General features: G+C 37.5%; 1 protein-coding gene across 2 annotated transcripts in view; it reads left to right on the top strand.

The window, feature by feature from the left end:
* The first annotated feature begins 33 nt into the window (after nucleotides 1-33).
* EXOC5 (exocyst complex component 5) overlaps nucleotides 34-21,591 on the top strand; it is a 115,876-nt gene continuing 94,318 nt past the window's right edge. The window contains exons 1-6 of one of the 2 annotated variants that reach the window (XM_079909234.1): nucleotides 34-307; nucleotides 10,555-10,649; nucleotides 11,275-11,422; nucleotides 12,394-12,588; nucleotides 16,208-16,272; nucleotides 18,537-18,565. In XM_079909234.1, coding sequence (XP_079765360.1) covers nucleotides 281-307; nucleotides 10,555-10,649; nucleotides 11,275-11,422; nucleotides 12,394-12,588; nucleotides 16,208-16,272; nucleotides 18,537-18,565 — 559 coding nt within the window. In that variant the 5' untranslated portion in view covers nucleotides 34-280. The remainder of the gene's footprint in view (nucleotides 308-10,554; nucleotides 10,650-11,274; nucleotides 11,423-12,393; nucleotides 12,589-16,207; nucleotides 16,273-18,536; nucleotides 18,566-21,591) is intronic. The other variant, XM_079909233.1, reaches the window with a different exon arrangement.

Here is a 21,591-nt window from a genome sequence, read left to right on the forward strand (position 1 = left end):
CCAACAGCCACCCGGGCGCGCGCAGCTCCACTTCCGGCGTACGAGGCGGTGACAATGGGAGCGGCGCGGGCGGCGCCGGGAGGCAGCTGACAGGCGTCTGCGGCTTCGCTTCATGGCCGCTTTCCCGCCCCGCCTGGGCTCTGCGGGGAGCGGGGCGGCCCGCGGCGGCCGGGAGCCGGAGCTGGCGAGCCGAGCAGAGACCTGTGCGCGGCGCCGCTGAGGCGCAGCATGTGAAGAAGAGACGGCATCCAGTACGAAGCGAGCCTCTCAGCCGGCCGGGATGGCCACGACGGCCGAGCTGTTCGAGGTGGGTCTCCGCAGCTCTTAAGGGAGTGGCGGGCCCGGGGTGCGAGCAGCGAGGTGGGCGGGCAGAGGAGCGGGCGTTCGCGGCTGCGGGAGCAGCCCTGGGGAAGGAAGGTGAGAAGGGGAAGGGGTGGGGTGGTGGCTCCCGTGTCGGCGCGGGCGGAGCGTGAAAGGGGGGAGGGGTGGCTTGGGGACCGGGGTGGGGAGGTGGGCAGGGGAGCAATCCCGGAGTCCCAGCGGAGGAGCATTGGTTTTGTCCGTACGGCTGGAAGGGAGCCTCGGGGTTTGGGCGTTGGAAGATGAACTCGGGATGAGAGTGGGAAGGGCTGACTTGGGGCGCGGAAAGAGGAGCCTGATCCAGGTCTGGCGAGCCCCGTCTTGTCGCCTGGATCCCCGCGTGATATTCTAGGCCCCCCCCCCCACCTTGAGATTGGGACGACTAGGCGCTTTTGGTGGTTGAGTAATGACTACGTTAGCCGGTGTTGGAAGCGGCGCTCACTTGCCTACGAGTTTACCCTTCCATTTGAAAAGGCTGTAGTATTTTTTACGACGATAAAGGCCTACTAAGCCCTTTCCGACTGAAGGAAGTCAAAACTAAAATTAACATTTGTGTTCGGGTCTTGAGGAATTGAAGTGTATTATAACCCCCCTCAGCTCGGTGCTTTGTGACGACCTAGAGGGGTGGGATAGGGAGGGTGGGAGGGAGACGCAAGAGGGAGGGGATATGGGGATGTATGTATATGTATAGCTGATTCACTTTATTATACAACAGCAACTAACACACTGTTGTAAAGCAATTACACTCCAATAAAGATGTAAAAAAAAAAAAAGAATCCTTAACGCGTGAGACAGTGAGATTCTAATGTGTTTCTTGGACCGTTTTCAGTCTCTAAAACTTAAAATTCAGTTTAGGGGAATCCTGTGTGAGAAGCTGTGATGCTTGAGATAATAGAATAGGAAAATTTTAATTAGACCACCTAACAACGTGTAGGGGATCTTCTTTTGTGACAGAAATGAAAACTGAGATGTGAAGGAAGGGGAAGGAAGAACCTTTTTGATGTGTGCTTGTGTTTCATATTGAATAATAAAAGTGTAAGAAATAATTAAGAAGACTGCAGTTGACAATAGATAATTTCTCCATAAGTGAAAATTGGATCCTTTTTTCTGCGTGAGATTCAGCAGGTTTTGTTTGGGTTTTTTTGGCTTAAAATTTGAACGCCACAGTTTCTATAACAACTGGGAACTTTTCATTTGTTAGCTAACTATATTTTGGGTTTCTGTCAGCTTTTGGATAGATAATGCATTTATTGAGGAATAGTATATGCCATTTTTATAATAAGTTGTAATAAGATAGTAATTTATGAGTGAAGAAATATAATTGTAAGAAAGAATTGGGAAATATTAATTACATTTCCTCGGATTTAAGTGTAGGGATATACTTTACATTAATTTCTCTAACTCCAAAATTGTGCCATCTGTTTATTGATTGACACAGGAGCAGGGAGACATTCTTTTTGCTACAAGCTTTTACTGTGTGTTCCTGAGCAAGATACTAAGTAATTCTGTAGTTCCTTGTTTTATTTTCACATTTTTGTAAAGGTAGAAAACAGTTTATGAACTTGAAGCCTTTAATATAATGAAATATGGGACGAGCCAGCTACTAATAGAAAACTGTTATTTTGTCATACAGTTCAGAAGGCATTAACCTTTGGGCTTATGGATCCTGCTTGACATTCCCAGTTGTCTTTTTTTTCTTTGAATGTTTGATCCCATGAGTCCACATATACTTCCTTGAAAATATATTTGATTTCTGTTCCCCCTGCCCCCACCATGGGGGAAGGAGAGGAGGTAGAGAAATATCTGTAGTATATTTAGCTTTCTAGGGTCTTGCCATTTAGTAAAGTAGTTAAACTAAATTAGGGTTTAAGTTAACTCAGTGACTCCAGTTATGATAGCAGGTAATATTCACTTACCAGTGATGATAGAGACAGACTAGTCCTGTGTCCACAGCGTTCATAGAACGACCTTGAACATGCTTATGGATCTTAACTCATGTGACTTTCTCTTTCCTGACCATATGTAGTATGTTGTTTCATCAAAATTAAAAGTGTACTATCTTAGGGACTTCCCTGGTGGTGCAGTGGTTGAGAATCTGCCTGCCAATGCAGGGGACACGGGTTCAAGCCCTGGTCCGGGAAGATCCCACATGCTGTGGAGCAACTAAGCCCGTGCGCCGCAACTACTGAGCCTGCGCATCTGGAGCCTGTGCTCCGCAACAAGAGAAGCCACCGCAGTGAGAAGCCCTTGCACTGCAACGAAGAGTAGCCCCCGCTCGCCGCAGCTAGAGAAAGCCCGCGTGCAGCAACGAAGACCCAAGGCAGCCAAAAATAAATAAATAAATAAATAGAATTTTTTAAAAAGCATATTACTTTAATAGTTACAATTAAAGGTAAATAGTCATGATTAAGAAGTGTATTTATCTTTTCATCCCTACAGTGGATTCTACTCTTGAATAAGTTTTCATCCCTAAGTGAAAAGTTGGTCTCTTGCTTTAGAGGGAGAAGGAAAAAAAGAAAACAAAAACCAAACTTCGTTTGTCACCGCCATTTCCTGTTGCTTTTGCCTTAGGACCTAGGTTGTAGGAAAGTCAGGAGTTCTTTTTCTCTTGCTTCCCTTTCTTAGTCACAGCTGGAGAACTGTGGAAAACAGAGGTCAGGATGTAGTCAAGGATATTTAGTTTTTGCATCCTGGCTTTAATGCACCAATAAACTGAGTTGTGTTTTAATTTTTTCACATTGAAAAACAAGTTAAATCAATACAAAATTATGTTTTGAATCCATGAAATTTCATAAGTGTTAATCCTATTTCTTTTAAAATCTTCTTATTGGTCCTGTGAGACTTCCTTTTTAACATAAACACCTTCATACAACAAAATCAAACTACCGGATATTTCCTCAATTGACAGAAATAGTTTAAAAGTTTTGTCTGCAGTGTTTCTAAATGATCACCTCAGGTTGGACATTCTAAACAGGAATTCCTATGTGGTTTGGATTATGTCCTCTTTATAAAAAGTGGCAGGGATAGTAAATTTTTTCTTTGTTGTCATAAGTATTCCTCTCTTTTCACTGCACTACTGAGAACATTGTACTCCCTTCTCACTTGCTATTTTTCTCTCCTGTCATTCTTCTGGAGACAATGACTATTCTTCTGCTTGGGCAAGCTACCTTTATGGGAAAGTTCTTTGTTAAGTAGGGTCCGTTACCCATTCATTCAACAAATATTTGTTGAGTACCTACTAAGTTAATGAGGCTGCATGTCTCAAAGGGTGTGCTGTATACATATTAATCCTATGAGATGTGCTGCAAAAAACCCAAATGGTTCAGAGCCCAAGGAAGTTTGGGGTATGGGCATGCTTTGTTTCATTAGAGATTTACAATATACCTTAGTATGTTAAATATTCTAAGAAGTTCATTTCCCACACTTCTTTGACCATGAGCCTGTTCTACTTTCTACAGTTAGTTTTGTGAATTCTATGGAACATACTTTGGAAAATGTTGAATTATATATAGAACTCACCCTTACTGTTAAATAAGGGAAGAGAAGATAGATATATAACTATATATATATGTATAAAGCAGACAAGACGATAAAAGTCCAGATATAAAGGGAGGTAACTGTAGACCCCAGAGACAAGGGAAGAGTTCATTTTAGCTGAAATATATAGCATGCATGAAGAAGAAGAGTGCTATGTAAGGTAATCGGGGTTTAATTGTAGAGGTCCTAAATGCCAGGATTAGGAATTTGATTTTTTTTTCTTTCTTGTAAACGTAGATGCCTTGATAATAGTGTTTGAGGTCATGTAATTTGACTGTGGTGACAATGGCTATTTGACTTCCAGATTAGAATTTGAATAGCTAACAACACGTTTGTGTAAAAACATATTTATGTCTCTTAGATTTACAAACTAAGTAACAAAAGCTATTTAAACAGACTTATTGAAAAAGACTTATTCTCTTGTTCAATTAACTATTTAAATATGTTTAATGAACATGAGATATACAAGTAAGGACCACTCCTTTACCTTCAGGGTGCTGAAATGCTACTTGTTTTAGACATATTAGCTATTAAACAAGTGTTTGTGGAACCTTGCCACCAATTACAGTATCATGTATATGAGAAAATGTATTCATTCAGTAAACATTTAGCTTACCTTACCTTACCTACCCTAGGCCAGAAATCCTTCCAGGTACTGGAGTTAAAGATGGTTTGAGTTAAAAATCTAGTTGGGGGAATCAAAGAAAAAAAAAAGAACTCTTTCTTCTCTCAACATTCTACCACTACTCTCAGTATTACTTCATTTCTGATACCAGATGTGTGGGGATTTTCTTCCACAACAATTCAGTTCAGTCTTCCAATAGACACTGACTGGGTGTCCTACAATTCACTCTAATTCTGATACTGTTTACCTGGAGTTAGCATCAGATCCCACAAGTTAAGGGCTCAGTCCCACAAAAATGCCCCCAGTTCAGATACCAATTGCAGTCCAGGTTGTCACCTGTGTTTCTGACTGACAGCTATAAATTGGAGGGTCTCATGACCCCCTCTTAGAGATTCAGTAATTTGCTAGAACGGCTCACAGAACTCAGGAAAACAGTTTGCTAACTAGATTACTGGTTTATTATAAAAAGCTAAAACGCAGGAACAACCAGATGGAAGAGGTACATAAGACAAGATATGGGGAAGGAGTGCAGCACTTCCCTTCTCTTGGGCGCTGCCACCCTTCCAGCACCTTGATGTGTTCAGCAACCTGGAAGCTCTCTGAACCCCACACTTTAGGGATTTTTATGGAGGTCTCATCATGTAGGGATAATCATTAACTCAATCTCTAGCCCTTCTCCCCTTCCCAGAGTATAAGGGGTGAGGCTGAAAGTTCCAGGCTTCTAATCATGCTTATCTTTCTGGTGACCAGTCCCCATACAGGAGCCCACCAAGAGTTGCTTTAGTAGGACAAAAGATGCTCCTATTACCCAGGAGATTCCAAGGGATTTAGGAGTTCTGTGTAAACCACTCCTATCACCTTTGTCACTCCGGAAATTACAAGAGTTTTAGGAGGTCTGTGTGAGGAGCCAGGGTTGAAGACCACTGGAACAAAAGATGCTCCTAGTACGCTTATCACTTAGTCCCTTAGTTGTCTTGTGTATGCTTTCTTTCTACCTTTCCATGGGTAGGGTGAATCCCATTTTGCTAGTCTGAAACGAAACGAAACGTTTGTAGTGCTTTTCAAAAGAATCAATGTTCAATAAATGTAATTCATTTAAATCCACCATGAAACACATAGTCTCATGAAAATCAAATCAAATGTGGTTAAAAGGAGAGCGAAATGTGATAAAATTCATTTAGTTCCAGTGCCAGAATTGCATAAAGTTCATATTTGGTTTCTGGTAGAATCTTGGATTTATAACACCATAGAATGCCTATTTTTTTATTTCTGGAGTGGAGGGTGGTGGTCCTGCCTTTTTGGTTTTGGATCTATGAAGCAAGTTTTGATTTTCAAGATCCTGTGCAGGGGATTTGGCCATGGCCCCGATAACAAGTGGTTTGATTTATTGTGCATCTATGGTGTGTTCAACATTGTTCTATTGACCACAACTGGAAAGCAAGAGAAGTGTATGACAAATCCTGACTTTGCTTTCAATTTAATTGTGGAGAAGAGAAAAACTTACAAATGTTACTATAAAACAATAAATGACAAAATGGCAGTAATATATTGTTTTGTGTTGGCATTTGAATTTTTAAGCCTCATAGGGGTTAAGAGTAAAGAAATCAGTGGAGATCATCTAGGGAAAGAACCCTTTCCCCATAAGTATCCTTGTAGGTTGAGTTACCTGGTCACAGGTAAGGAAGCAGAAGTAGCATGGGTTTGAAAAGAAGACTAGAGGAGGCTGCTGGTAGTGTACCTGTTCATTTTGGGGTGCAAAGAAATTTGGTTAGGTAGTGTAATATAAGAACTTCAAGGGCAGACTTAAGAGTGTAAACGTCATAGTTTAGGAATTGCATAGGGAAGTTTCTGACTAAAAGGGAATATAGTGTTTTAAAGATTAGTTTGGCAGTGGTCTGCACAATGAATTTAAGAAAAGCACCTTATATAGGAAGTACTTGAACCCACCTGTTAGTTGGTTTAATAGGACACAGAAATACTTCTCTCTGAAATCCTCTGAGCCTTATTTTTATTTTTATGCGGTACGCAGGCCTCTCACTGTTGTGGCCTCTCCCGTTGCGGAGCACAGGCTCCTGACGCGCAGGCTCAGCGGCTATGGCTCACGGACCCAGCCGCTCTGCGGCATGTGGGATCCTCCCGGACCGGGGCACGAACCCATGTCCCCTGCATCAGCAGGCGGACTGTCAACCACTGCGCCACCAGGGAAGCCCTGAGCCTTATTTTTTAATCCAAGCAAGCGAAAATATTATATGTTCTTTGAGTTTGTGGGTGGCTGTAACATATTTTATTGGATCTATTTTTGGGAAAGCTACTATAAGAAAATATAAACAGTTGGATTTTCTCAAGGAAACAATGTTAAATTAGGGATTTATGTTCCTGTCCAAGGGCTTGAGGTCTTACTTTTTAATAGAAATGACCACAAACTCCAAGTTTTTATTACAATTGGTAGTATTTGTAAAGAATAGGAAATCAGCTTAATAGATCAACACAGTAATCAATTATGTAAAGTTGAATTTAATATGATAGTATCTTTGTAGTACACACTTAGATTTTTGTTTTTGTTTTGGCTGTTTGCTTTTAATTACTACAGAAAAATAGAGATTAAGATATACCTTTGTCAGGTTCACGAAATTCTAAAAGATTTTTGGGGTAATAGTTTACAGGTATCTTTGAGAATCCTCTTAGGAGGACTTGGTTATTTGGAGGTCTTGGAGAATTTGTTAATTTGACTATCTTTTTCTCATTGTAAATGCCTTTGCAGCAATGCTAAGTATTGGAAAGTAAATTATTGGGATTTATTTGGTTTTATAAGCAGCAAAGGTTTTGTTTTGTTTTTTGGAACTTCCATTCCATTGGAATCAGTAGTTGATTTATCTTAAACCCTTGTTGATAATTTGATCGCTTCTGCAGATGAAACCTGAACTTTGCTTCCTGGATGCTGTTGTCTCCTAAGTTTTCCTCCTGCTTTACTGGTCCCCCTTACTTTGTCTTTTGTTGGATCCCTTTCCTCCTCCTATCTCCACATGTTGGCATGCCCTTCTTCTTCCTAGATGATCTCATCCTGTTCTGAGGTTTTAAGTAGCTCTAAGATTATGTCTAATGCCAGTTTCTTCCCTGTAATACAAACTTATTTTTCTGACTCTGTCTTCTGCATATTCACTTGTATATCTAATTGGCATCTTCAACATATCATATGCAGAATAGAACTCTTACGTCCCTACTCCCTTTTCCATCTCTTTCCCCAGTCTCACTAAATGGCACCATTTACCATTCATACAGTTGTTCAGGCTGCAGACGTCTATGAGTAATCATGATTCCTTTTTAAAATTTCTCCCACATCCAATTCATCAGCACTTTGTATGAGTACAGTCTTCAAAATGTCGTGAACCGGGCCACATCACAGTACCCCCTCTACTGCCACTTTCATCTGAGTCATTAGCATCTCTTGACTAGACTAGTACAGTGTTGCAGGTTTTCCCAGAGAAGCAGACTTTGAGACAGAGTTTAGTGTGCAGAATATTTATTAGAAAGTACGCTTGGGATAAACACATGTGAAGGGACAGGGTAAAGAAGCAAGATTGGGCCTTAGGAGAAGTAGCAGTACAATGCTGGCCCAGTGATAATGGTGATGATCCCTGTGGGAAGATCTGGAACTAAAATTACGTATCAGAGTTGTCCTGCTTTTTACCAAAGTGGTCAGGCCTTTATATCCCCATCTTATTTAGTCATTGGATATAGACCACATTGAGAAAAGTATGACATTGAGTGAAGTGGCTCTCTGCAGCTGAGTGGATCCCTGAAAATACTGCCAGGTGAAGGTTCTGTGCTGACAGCACTGCTAGCAGTTAGAGCAAGACTCTTCTTGAAGGGAGATCTGGATGACACGTGTCCACCGCAGACCACCCCTGTGCCACTAGACTCTATGTCTTCACATACATTTGGGGGGTACCTCCTCTAGACTCCAGTTGGGGTTCTTATCCTGGAGGAAAATTAGAAGGTGGTTAGTGAGATGAACTATGGCCCCTACTGTTGCATGTGGTCTCAGGTTGCAACTTGATATCACTTTCCATTTTTTACTCTCCATTCTAACTCCCTCTCACCTTCAGCTAGTATGTCTGCTGCTTTAGGTGGCTTAACTGGTTACCATACTCTTCTTAGGCCGGGGCTGCGCACATGTCCATGTACTTTCAGAATTGGTCAAGGGAGTATCACAAGATCCTTACAAGGAGATCTGTGTGTCAAACATATTGTTCCCTGCCCCCTCTGTATAGTAGCCACCCTGCCTCCCTCTGATGATGTCAGTTGCCCTGCCAAAGATGGTCACTCCTCTTCTTGTTTTTTATTCGCTGGATAAAAGCAGCCAAATGCCCAGGCAGCACTTGCAGTTATAGTTTATTGGGACTCTTAATTATGTTCCCATACAAAAGTATTCCCCCTTTGGAGATTAAGACCTCTAACCCTGTAGACCTTAGAATTGCAGGAATAGCAAGAACAAATTGGGAGTCATGATGAGCAGGGCCACTTCTGATTTTATTCCTTGTTCCCAGGCTCATGTGTTTTTTCTGTTGGGGACACAGCATCATATAAAGGTTTTCAATTCAGAATGTATACTGCATTTTGGCGGATAGTGCTCCATCTTTATAGAGTATTGTCTCTGAACTGGTAGTTCAGTTATACCTTCAGCAGGCTCTTTCAGTGCTCTATCAGACTGGCAGCTTCTGGGTGGTATGGTTTATGATATGACCAGTTGATTCCATGGTCACCTCCTTTGCTGTTAAATGGGTCCCATGGTCTGATATGTGAGATCCTATGCCAGGAGAACAAACACTTCCTCTGAGGATAGGCAAACTCAATTTGGAATGTTTCTATTCCTGTTAGAATGAATGACTCTTCCAGCATGGAAAAAGCCCAGTGTAGTCAACTTGCTACCACATGGCTGATTAGCCTACTTGAAGGATGGGGCTGTTTTAGGAGCTTAGAGTTGGTCTCTGTCACTCTTAAGCTAGATCTTTGGCTTTGACACTAGATGGATCAGCCTTGCTTGTGGCACACAGGCTTCAGTAGTTGTGGCTCGCGGGCTCTAGATGCGGGCTTCAGTAGTTGTGGCTCACGGGCTCTAGAGCACAGGCTCAGTAGTTGTGGCGCACGGGCTTAGTTGTTCTGTGGCATATGGGATCTTCCCCGACCAGGGCTCAAACCTGTGTGCCCTGCATTGGCAGCCGGACTCTTAACCACGGCGCCACCAGGGAAGTCCTATCCTGCTTTTTTAATATCAGATATTATACATGAGCATTTTTTTCTCATTTCATTAAATTTTTTTACAACATGATTTTAATAGGAAAATAATTGTTTTATCCTGTAAGTTTACTATAATTTTTCAATAATGATTTTGTTGAATATTTGTGTAATAATTTTTCAGAGTTATATATGATACAAAAATTTTGTGTTCATATCTGCTTTTTCCCTTAGAATTTTAAAAGTAGAATTACTGGGGTTAAAGGGTATGAGCATTTGTAGTACTTTGATGTTACCAAAATGTTACCTACTGTCCTCCAAAAATACTGTACCTTTTAACATTTCTAACAATAATGAGAGTGAATTTTAGCTTACCTGCTCTTTTATGCATATGATAATTAAGGAAAAAGAAAAACTTTGTCAGTTTGTGAGGCAAAAAGAAGAAAAAAAAAGTGATAACTTGACCTTATTTGATTACTAGTGAAGCTGTATATATTTCATGTTTCTTGGCCATTTGTATTTCTTCTATAAATTGTTTGTGTCCCTTGCTCATTTTTCCTTTGGTATGTTCCTGCTCATAATACTCTTTAATATTTTAATATACTAATTTTCATTAAGTAATTTGTTTATTGAAGATTTTTTAAATTGAAAAAGCCTGTACATTTTAATAATACAGATATATTTAATTAGTAATTTAATTTTAAGTTCTCACATGGTACAAACTGTTTCATTTTTGTAAGTAGTATTAAGTCATGGCCTGTGAAACTTTTTAAAGGAACATTTATTTTGTAAACTAGGAGCCTTTTGTGGCAGATGAGTATATTGAACGTCTTGTATGGAGAACCCCAGGAGGAGGCTCTAGAGGGGGACCTGAAGCTTTTGATCCTAAAAGGTGAAGTAAAAAATTTTTTTTCATAGACCCAATCTAGTACAAATTTGTATCTGGAATAGAGGTGACTGTTGGAATTCCTTTCAACATTCATGTAAAGGGAGTTAACAACTGGCCAATAAAAGGAAGAAGCATTAGAAGTTTGAGATTTATTTTTTTCCTTTTATGTTTCTTTTATTTTAGAGAAGGACTTTAAGTGATAGGAGGGAAGGGATTTTATTGCATTATGAGAATTTAATATTCTCTCCAATTAGTAATAAATTAGAAATGGCTGACTATACCTCTAAAATAAAACATGTTGAATATGTTGTTTTAAGTATCGTAAATTGAGGGAACAAAAATTCACCATACCCTGGAATGCACAGTATTATTTTTATATAGTACGATTTACCTTTTTAACTATTTCTATAAAATTGGTTTCAATTCTGGGGGTTAATGGAGATTCCATATGAGGTTTTCATTTATGTCAGAGATAATCCCTAACAGGATGCTGAAGAGAAAATTAACATGTTCATCCTTACCTCAAGGAATGCTCACTAATACTTTATTTCCAATTTTAAGTGAACTGGTCACTTCCTAGTGATCAGTTATAGATGGATTGATACATATTCTAATTTTCCTTTGTTAGATTATTAGAAGAATTTGTAAATCATATTCAAGAACTCCAGATAATGGATGAAAGGATTCAAAGGAAAGTAGAGAAACTAGAGCAACAGTGTCAGAAAGAAGCTAAGGAATTTGCCAGGAAGGTACAAGATCTCCAGAAAAGCAATCAGGTAAACAGTTAGTTAAATAATGAGTAGTTTATGCAGGCTTTAATATCTTTATTTCCTTTCAGTTTTCAGTTTTTTAAAAAAATCTAATGCAACAGAATTGTTGAGGTTTCTTTATACTGCTCCCATCTCATGGGATAAAATGTTAAGGAATTGTTATCAGGCACTCTTGGTGCACTTGCTTGCCTACTGAGTGTTGGTTTGGGATCACAGTACTCCCTTAGGATGGGGTGGTATCCATTACAGTGTGGTCCTTGCTTTCTCTTTAACAGTGCAAACTTTTAAGAATGATAATTCAGTAGACCTGTATTTTTAGGGGATCATGATTAGCTTGGATATTTAGGTATTTATTTGCATTCTCATTTAATCATAAAGCAAAATAATAATACCAGACCAACTATTGCCTGGATGAAGTTTTTCCCTAGAGGAAACCTGGTCTGGGAAGCTTCACAAAAGTCATGAGGTATATACCCTAATGAGAATGCTGGTGTAACTGGGAAAAGCATGTGCAGAACTCTTCCTCAGACCATTTGGGAGTAAAACTAGATCTCTAGACTGACTCTGGGGTAAGTAGGCCAAGCTTCTTAGCCATTCTTAGGCCCTAAACTTAATCTGGAACCTCTGAACCTCTTTCACAGCCTGGACCTGATGTGGAACTTGATTGCCCTTTGTAAATGTAGTTAGAAGAGCATGTTTAGCATTGCTGCCTCCCAGGGGCTCTTTGTTCTTTAGTGTTAGGGGTTAGAAAGCTGATTTCTGCTCAGATTTCATATATTTAGATTCCTTCACTTAAGCATGTATAACTGTTAGAAAATAATAAAGTCAGTAATTTACATAAGATAATGTGTTTTTAAGTAGTTAAGGTGATAGATTCCAAATACTTCTAATGCAGATTCCCCTTGGTAATAATGATAGTATTTGTAGTTAATCTGGGTTCTCTGATTGTATTTTATGCTTGTTCACATTTTTCCTAGGTTGCCTTCCAACATTTCCAGGAACTAGATGAGCACATCAGCTATGTAGCAACCAAGGTCTGTCACCTTGGAGACCAGTTGGAGGGGGTAAACACACCCAGACAACGGGCAGTAGAGGCTCAGAAATTGATGAAATACTTTAATGAGTTTCTAGATGGAGAATTGAAATCTGATGTTTTTACAAATTCTGAAAAGGTGAGCACTGTCAGAAGGATAAAAGCAAATTATAGCATTAATAACAATGCCCTAATTATGAACTGCAGTTATTACTTTCCAGAGTCAGACTTCAAATCACTGAGTAGGTGACTTATTAAAAGTCTTTATTCTGAAATGTACACTTATCTACAGATTACTGATCAACTATATATATTCAGATTTTTAGTTGGATTGCCTGGCATTTTTGTTTATGAAATTTGTATCGTTTAGAAATGTTGAGGTAACTATTTTAATAAATATTTCTTTCTCATAATTTACTTTTAATATTAACAGAATTTGATAGGCACATTCCATTGGGTGAGGGGGTGGGCTGACCTAAATCATTGACAAGCTGAAGTATCTTTCTGTGCAAGGAATTCAGAGCTTCTAGTTTTTGTTACTTGAATAAAGATCTTTTACAAAGAATTAAAGCATACTTTGGATCAAAGAGAATAGAAAAATCTGAATTAATTGTTCATGTTAATCTTTTTTATAGCACTAGTCACTTAATCCTGGTCTAAGGTTGCATGGTGTTGGCTGCTATACAATCTTGGAAGAGGTTATTTAGCTCACTTTCTTCCCCTCGGGGGAAAAAATCAAAATGCATGAAAAAATAGACATTCTTATGGATGGTATATGCACATAGTGACATTGTCCACTAATACGTTGAATACAGTCTTCCAGAATTTTTCTGAGTGTACTCCATGGGATAGCTCAGATAGTGAAATTTTAAAAACTAAGTAGTACTGAAGTTCACTTTGAATTAAGCAACACATTTTTTTGTGAGTAGGAACTATATAGGGGTATAGAATTTATAAGTTTTAGAGATCTTTAAAAGGAATGGTTACATATGTAGAGATAACTCCTCTAAAGAAAAGGCAGTATTTTAAATAATGAGTTTCAGGAATTACATTTGTAATATAAAGTAGAACTGATAAGATTAACATCAAGAACATTATCATACTTAAACACTTGTAAAATACTGGCAATATCTAGCTTTTATATATTCACGTGATTTTTATGTATAATAGTGTATACACACACACACACACACACACACACACACGACTTGAACACTGAACTGTTTTTCAGGATACCTTATGGAATGCTTTTATTTTATGTTTCCTAAATATAAACATACATATTTCTAATGTATTATAAAAGTACATATTTATACATGTAAAAATTTATATATATATAAAATGGCATATAATTCAAGTCTTATACCTTGGGTTACCTTGGATTATACCTGTTGGACTGTAGCGTATATTTATGTTTTGTTATAAAGAAAATGCCGATATTTTACCCAGTGTGAGTTGGTCTGTTTATTTGATGCAGCTCAAGGCAGCCATTTAGAATCTAGAGAAAATAAATATTTTAAAATTGAATGATTACACATATTTTTATCCTGATTTGTATTGCTTGTAATGTTTTGCATAATGAAAGTATGTTTTTTACACTTTTCTTTAAACATTTTAATTATCAAGTAATTGTGTAGTTCATGGTATTACTATTGTCTCTTAATTTTTAAGATTTTGATTGAAAGAAGAAGAAGAAATCTTCATATTCTTGCTACTTCATTCACTTGGTCATTAGCTGTCTGTAATTTTTGAAGAGCAAGTAGAGCTAACAGTGCTTAAGCTACTTCCTCTTATTTTCTCTCCTTTGCTTCACTCTCTACCATATCCCATTTTCTTTCATCTTGTTCCTTTTTTCTTATACTCTAGTCCTCTTTTCCCAATTGTCTTGTTTTTCTCTCATATCTCCCATAAGTTTTGGGTTACTGTTGAATCATTATTTTTGGCCTGGTACTATCACAGTTAACTACACTTAGGAACATCATATATGGTATTAGATTGCTAATTATTAGATAAACTTCTAAGTATCTCAATTTCTGCACTGTGTGCCAGCCACCTTCCCAATGGAAAGAAAAGGAAAATCACCCATGTAGTTAGGGAGGTGTGTGATTTTGGAAGGAATTAGAATGCGAAAAGATAACAACCATCTTTTTCCTTTTTCTTCCTGCTCCAAAGTCATTTTTGCTTTTTTTAAATCTTTGCTTCTCAGAATCTTCTAATTTTCTTCTCTGGGGGAAAAAACCCATTTTATGACCATAGTATATATTCCCTCTTACCTCTGTCATTACAGAGTATGTTAGTTGTTTCTCTTCCTAGCATCACAACTTAATGTTCTTCATGTAGATAATGCCTGATGGCCCTGATTATCTTTAACCTGTTAGCATGGGTGGTCTCTCACCTTACCCTAACATCAGTAGCAGATATAAGCAAGTTATTAGATTGTGGTTTTGAAAGCTTCTGTACTTTTATAGTATATTTCAACTGATGGATGACCTTAAGAGCTACTTGTGCTTGAAACAATTTTTATAAAATAATTACCTATGGGAATTCCATAAAATCAAGTGTTATTTACTCTGCTGTACTTCTTACTATATTAAGTGAAGTTTGCAAACACTTCCATCTCTTGAAACAACAAGAACAAACTCCTGATAGGAACATAAAACATGTATGTAGGTCCTTTCTGAAGGGAGTATCGGTGAGGAGAAAAGGGTGGACATTGCTAGTACAACCAAATGGCATGGTGAAAAGAGATAATGCAGTGGTATCTGTGCCCATGTTCAGTAGAATAGAGTGAACATCTGGTAACTGAAAATGACAGTGACATGCTGACTAGGAGAGAAGAGATAACTGAAGCAGAAATGCTATCTGTATTCACTATTGTTGGGCAAAACAACAATATCGTTTGGTCCTGCTTTTGTTTTCCATAGTTGCTTGCCAGACTTCACATGAGTACTCGGTTAGAAAGATCTTTGTTAATGTTCTCAGCTCTTCCTTCACATTTGTATGAGTCTCTCTCTTCTTTTTTTTTTTAGTGTAAAAGAAAGTGAATGATCATAAAATCATTTACTTAAAGGTGTGCCAAAATAAAACTCAATACTTATTTGAAATTTGTTTTTAAAAGTAAACATTATATAACTCCCCTATACATTTAGTGTGAATAAGCACAAATGTCTGCATTTTAAGAATTTTGGACCCCTTGCCTAAATCCTTCAGTTCCACAACTTGAATAAGTACAAACATTTCTTTACCATATTCCATTCTAGAAACTTCATATTAAACGTAATCTTTGCTTTTATAACAAGTTTTATAACTTGATATGTTCATTAAATGACAGGCATTTTGTTGTTATTTTCTTCACTTAAATGGGATTTATACAGCAGTATGATCTGAATTTTTATAAATCTTGTTTATCATTTCACAAACTCAAAAGATACTTACACTTGCTTTCAGCAGTCAATGATTTGAATTTATTCGGAGTAAACTTGAACTGCAGGTTTCATTGGGAAGGGATTGTTGCATTATAAAATCACAAGATTTCAGTACAATAATGACAAATATTTATGTTTTATTGATTCATTATTGGTGATACCCCAGATGTATTCCTGTTGCTCATAAGATTTTATTTGTTGTGTTTTTTAAAGAAAATTGTTTGGGTGAGGGTCTGTGGGCATACATAGAAGAATATTACTGTTTTTAAATATAAAATTATTTTTTGATATGTATAAAGGTTTTGTAAAATTATTGCTTTTGTTTTTTAATAGATAAAGGAGGCAGCAGACATCATTCAGAAGTTGCACCTAATTGCCCAAGAGTTACCTTTTGATAGGCAAGTATATTTCTCAAGAGCTAATTTGGGTATATGGTGTAGTGTATAGAATAAAATTGTACTTTTTCCTGTATGATTTTGCTCATTAATTCAACAAGAACTTATTGAGGACTGCCTTTGTACAGGTACAGTATGTAATAGCTGATTGAAAAAAATGTGGTATCTTAACAACTAAATTTAATGATATATCTTGAAATAATTTCAATCTTATGTTTTTCTTTTGAAAAAAATTGATGGAGAATTTTGAAATTAGAGTAAGATTTTGAATTTTCTTTTTTTTTTAGACTTTGATCAACAGACTAGAAGGGGACAGAGAAAGCTTAAACATGGGGCTCTTGAGCTCCTTTTTCTTCTGTCTACATGAGAATTCTTAAGCTTTTAGGGGTCTTGGACACCTTTGAAAAGCTGGTGAAAGCTATGAAATTTCCTTAAAAAAACCAGATACACAGGCCGTTGTATACAATTTCATGGAGTTTTAGACCCTTTAGCCTATCTGTAGGCTCCTTCCTAGGGACTTCAGGTTAAGAAGTCCTGTTTTAGATGCAAGGCCCTGGGGCCATTGCTAAGTTAGGTATTAATGGTTTCATCCTAAAAGAACTTCACTGAGAAGGAAATTCTTTCATGATTTCCTTTAGTTCATGGAATGTCAGACTCTATAATAAAATCTTGTTAGCGGTGGTTCTCCCATTTAAATATCTGGAAAAAATGTCTTCCCTTTTAACAGATAATATACGTATTTTATTCTTTTGGTAATACTTGAAAATCCTGAGGTACAGGTAGAATGTAAATGTATTGCTATACTTAAAGCTTGTCCATTATGTCCCAAACATAGAGTGAAAGTGAATTCCCTACCCCCAAATATATCTTATTTTACTCTGAACTTTGTATCATCATAAAGGATTAGCAGTAATCATCATCTATCATTTAGCTATTATTAATAATTTCATACTTGTCCAGCATTATGAGCAATGATTTTTAAATGCTCACAAAAAACCTCTCTTTAACTTTATTTCAGAGTTAAACCATTTTCTTAAATGGGTAAAATATGTGGCTCACAATAACTGCATCATAATTGTTGGCTTCATCTGTCTCCCACCCCTACAAACACAGAGGCATATACTCATCTTCTCCTGCTTCTCAATTACATGCTTCTCTTACAGTTTTGTTTTAGCCTATCAGGCCTTAGAATTGAATATATAGCCTAATCAAGTTTAATTATTTCACAAAGATCAGTATGGCCTATCATACTTTGTGATCCACTGTGACTTTGATATCAATTTTATATAGATCTTTAAATTATTAGCTTCTTCATCTGTCTTTGGCATCTCTTTTGCCAGCCACTGTCCTGTCTCTTCAAACTAATCGCATAAGATCTCTCAACATTAATTTTCCATGTTGTGCATTCCCCCTGGATACTTATGATTTGAAAAAAGTTCTAGTGTATGGTAGTGTATGATATTTTAGTTTTTGAATTTGCAGAGGTTGAATGCTAGGCACATTGCTGGGTCCTTTTTATGGCTTCTATTTTATTTTTCTAGTTTTAAAATAACTCATTTGTATATGCTTATTTTATAGTTGTTTTTCTTTAAGTAACAATAGTGGAATGTCATATGAGGAAATCCCAGCTGAGGGGAAAATAGACAAATATCAAGTGAATTTAAAATGCCAGTGAATATGAGTAGGGACAGTAACCCAGTTGTTGGGGCTTTCTGGGTTGTTAATGCCTCATACAGAATTCCTCCCTTTAAAAGGGAATTGGTGGGACTTCCCTGGTAGTCCAGTGGTTAAGACTTCGCCTTCTAATGCAGGGGGTGCAGGTTTGATCCCTGGTTGGAGCTAAAGATCCCACATGGCTCTGGGCCAAAAAACCAAAGCATAAAATCAATATTATAGCAAGTTCAATAAAGACTTTAAAAAAAAATGGTCCACATCAAAAAATAAATTAAAAAATTTAAAAAACGGGGTGGGGGAATTGGTTGTTCAATGTGAATTTCCTCAGTGAGAACCAGAGACCCCATCTGGATTGCCCAAATTCAGTTTTGTTACATGGCATGCTTCCTACTATCAGTACTCTCTCACCTCTGGCTTTGTCTTTCCCTCCCCTCCCTCCCTCCCCCTGCTTCCTTCCTTTTTTTTCTGACAATATTTAGTATAGAGGGTTCCTATGTACCCCCCAAACCAGTTTCCCCTTTTATTAACATCTTAAATTACTATGGTACATTTGTCACAAATAATGAACCTCATCATTGGTTTTTATCTTTCAGATTTTCAGAAGTTAAATCCAAAATTGCAAGTAAGTGGGGTTCTATTTATTTAACTGTTTTGGATAGGTAATCAAACTACTTGTATAAAAAAATAGAAAATAGTAAAAGAAGAGAGTGGGAACAATGTCATCCTCCCACCCCATCCCTGAGTTTGATTCCTCTTCCTTGAAACAATTGTTATCAATTTCTTGAGTATTCTTCCAGAATATTCTATGGATATACAAGCATAAGACATAGATCATGTATATAATGTGTAGAATTTAGTTCTGCTGTCCGCATTTATTTTAAAATAATTGGTGGCATGCTATACAAATAGCTTCCATACCTTGTGTTCTTGGCATACTATACAAATAGCTTCCATACCTTGTGTTTTTAATTTAACAATGTATCTTGGGGATTGTTTTTGTATTCATACATACAGACCTAATGTAGGTTCTCTTTTTTTAAAGCTAGCTCGTAATGACCATTTCGGTACCTATTTAACTTCTTACATGATAGCTTGATTCTTGATCTTTGGATTGTATTTTAAGCAGATCATTCTGAATTTCTTTAAAAGCTGCTATATTTACAGGCTCCCATGGTAGTCTAAGTCACTGTTTTGGGAAGTCATTGAAGTTCAGAGACCACCTGTTTTCCCAAAAGTGTACCGTAATAGCCTCAAGAATGTAGTGAATCAAATACCACATGTTGTCTTAAGGTGTACCTTGGTATTGAATCTGCCATTGTTTGTAATAAAGGCATCTGAACTCTCGTAAAGTGTTTTATAATTCTGCTCACCCTTTCCATAAATTCAGGTTTAAGATTTTTCCTGTCTCTTGCTATCACAAATGACATCCAGAAGGCTTTTCCCAGGCAGCTGCTTTTTTTTTTTTTTAACATCTTTATTGGAGTATAATTGCTTTACAATGGTGTGTTAAGTTTCTGCTTTATAACAAAGTGAATCAGCTATACATATACACATATCCCCATATCTCTTGCCTATTGCGTCTCCTTCCCACCCTCCCTATCCCACCCCTCTAGGTGGTCACAGAGGACTGAACTTATCTCCCTGTGCTATGCAGCTGCTTCCCACTAGCTATCTGTTTTACATTTGGTACTGTATATATGTCAGTGTTACTCTCTCACTTCATCCCAGCTTAACCTTGCCCCTCCCCATGTCCTCAAGTCCATTCTCTATGCCTGTGTCTTTATTCCTGTCCTGCCCCTAGGTTCATCAGAACCATTTTTTTTTTTTTTTTAGATTCCACAGATACGTGTTACTATACAGTATTTGTTTTTCTCTTTCAGACTTAATTCACTCTGTATGACTGACTCTAGGTCCATCCACCTCACTACAAATAACTCAATTTTGTTTCTTTTTATGGCTGAGTAATATTCCATTGTATATATGTGCCACATCTTTATCCACTCATCTCTTGATGGACACTTAGGTTGCTTCCATGTCCTGGCTATTGTAAACAGAGCTGCAATGAACACTGTGGTACATGACTCTTTGAATTATGGTTTTCTCAGTGTATATGCCCAGTAGTAGGACTGCTGGGTAGTATGGTAGTTCTATTTTTAGTTTTTTAAGGAACCTCCAGATTGTTCTCCATAGTGGCTGTACCAATTCACATTCCCACCAGCAGTGCAAGAGGGTTCCCTTTTTTCCACACCCTCTCCAGCATTTATTGTTTGTAGATTTTTTGATGATGGCCATTCTGACTGGTGTGAGGTGATACCTCATTGTAGTTTTGATTTGCATTTCTCTAATGATTAGTGATGTTGAGCATCCTTTCATGTGTTTGTTGGCAATCTGTATATCCTCTTTGGAGAAATGTCTATTTAGGTCTTCTACCCATTTTGGGATTGGGTTGTTTGTTTTTTTGATATTGAGCTGCTTGTAAATTTTGGAGATGAATCCTTTGTCAGTTGCTTCATTTGCAAATATTTTCTCCCATTCTGAGGGTTGTCTTTTTGTCTTGTTTATGGTTTCCTTTGTTGTGCAAAAGCTTTTAAGTTTCATTAGGTCCCATTTGTTTATTTTTGTTTTTATTTCCATTTCTCTAGGAGGTGGGTCAAAAAGGATCTTGCTGTGATTTATATCATAGAGTGTTCTGCCTATGTTTTCCTCTAAGAGTTTTATAGTGTCTGGCCTTACATTTAGGTGTTTAGTCCAGTTTGAGTTTATTTTTGTGTATGGTGTTAGGGAGTGTTCTAATTTCATTCTTTTACATTCTTTTACATTCTTTTACATGTCCAGTTTTCCCAGCACCACTTATTGAAGAGGCTGTCTTTTCTCCACTGTATATTCTTGTCTTCTTTATCAAAAATAAGGTGACCATATGTGCGTGGGTTTATCTCTGGGCTGTCTATCCTGTTCCATTGATCTATATTTCTGTTTTTGTGCCAGTACCATACTGCCTTGATTACTGTAGCTTTGTAGCATAGTCTGAAGCCTGGGAGCCTGATTCCTCCAGCTCTGTTTTTCTTTCTCAAGATTGCTTTTGCTATTCGGGGTCTTTTGTGTTTCCATACAAATTGTGAAATTTTTTGTTCTAGTTCTGTGAAAAATGCCATTGGTAGTTTGATAGGGATTGCATTGAATCTGTAGATTGCTTTGGGTAGTAGAGTCATTTTCACATTGTTGATTCTTCCAATCCAAGAACATGGTATATCTCTCCAGTTGTTTGTATCATCTTTAATTTCTTTCATCAGTGTCTTATAGTTCTCTGCATACAGGTCTTTTGTCTCCCTAGGTAGGTTTATTCCTAGGTATTTTATTCTTTTTGTTGCATTGGTAAATGGATATGTTTCCTTAATTTCTCTTTTAGATTTTTCATCATTAGTGTATAGGAATGCGAGAGATTTCTGTGCATTAATTTTGTATCCTGCTACTTTACCAAATTCATTGATTAGCTCTAGTAGTTTTCTGGTAACATCTTTAGGATTCTCTATGTATAGTATCATGTCATCTGCAAACAGTGACAGCTTTACTTCTTCTTTTCTGATTTGGAATCCTTTTATTTCTTTTTCTTCTCTGATTGCTCTGGCTAAAACTTCCAAAACTATGTTG

Source organism: Stenella coeruleoalba (assembly GCF_951394435.1).
Source record: "Stenella coeruleoalba genome assembly, chromosome: 2".
Lineage (NCBI taxonomy): Eukaryota > Metazoa > Chordata > Mammalia > Artiodactyla > Delphinidae > Stenella > Stenella coeruleoalba.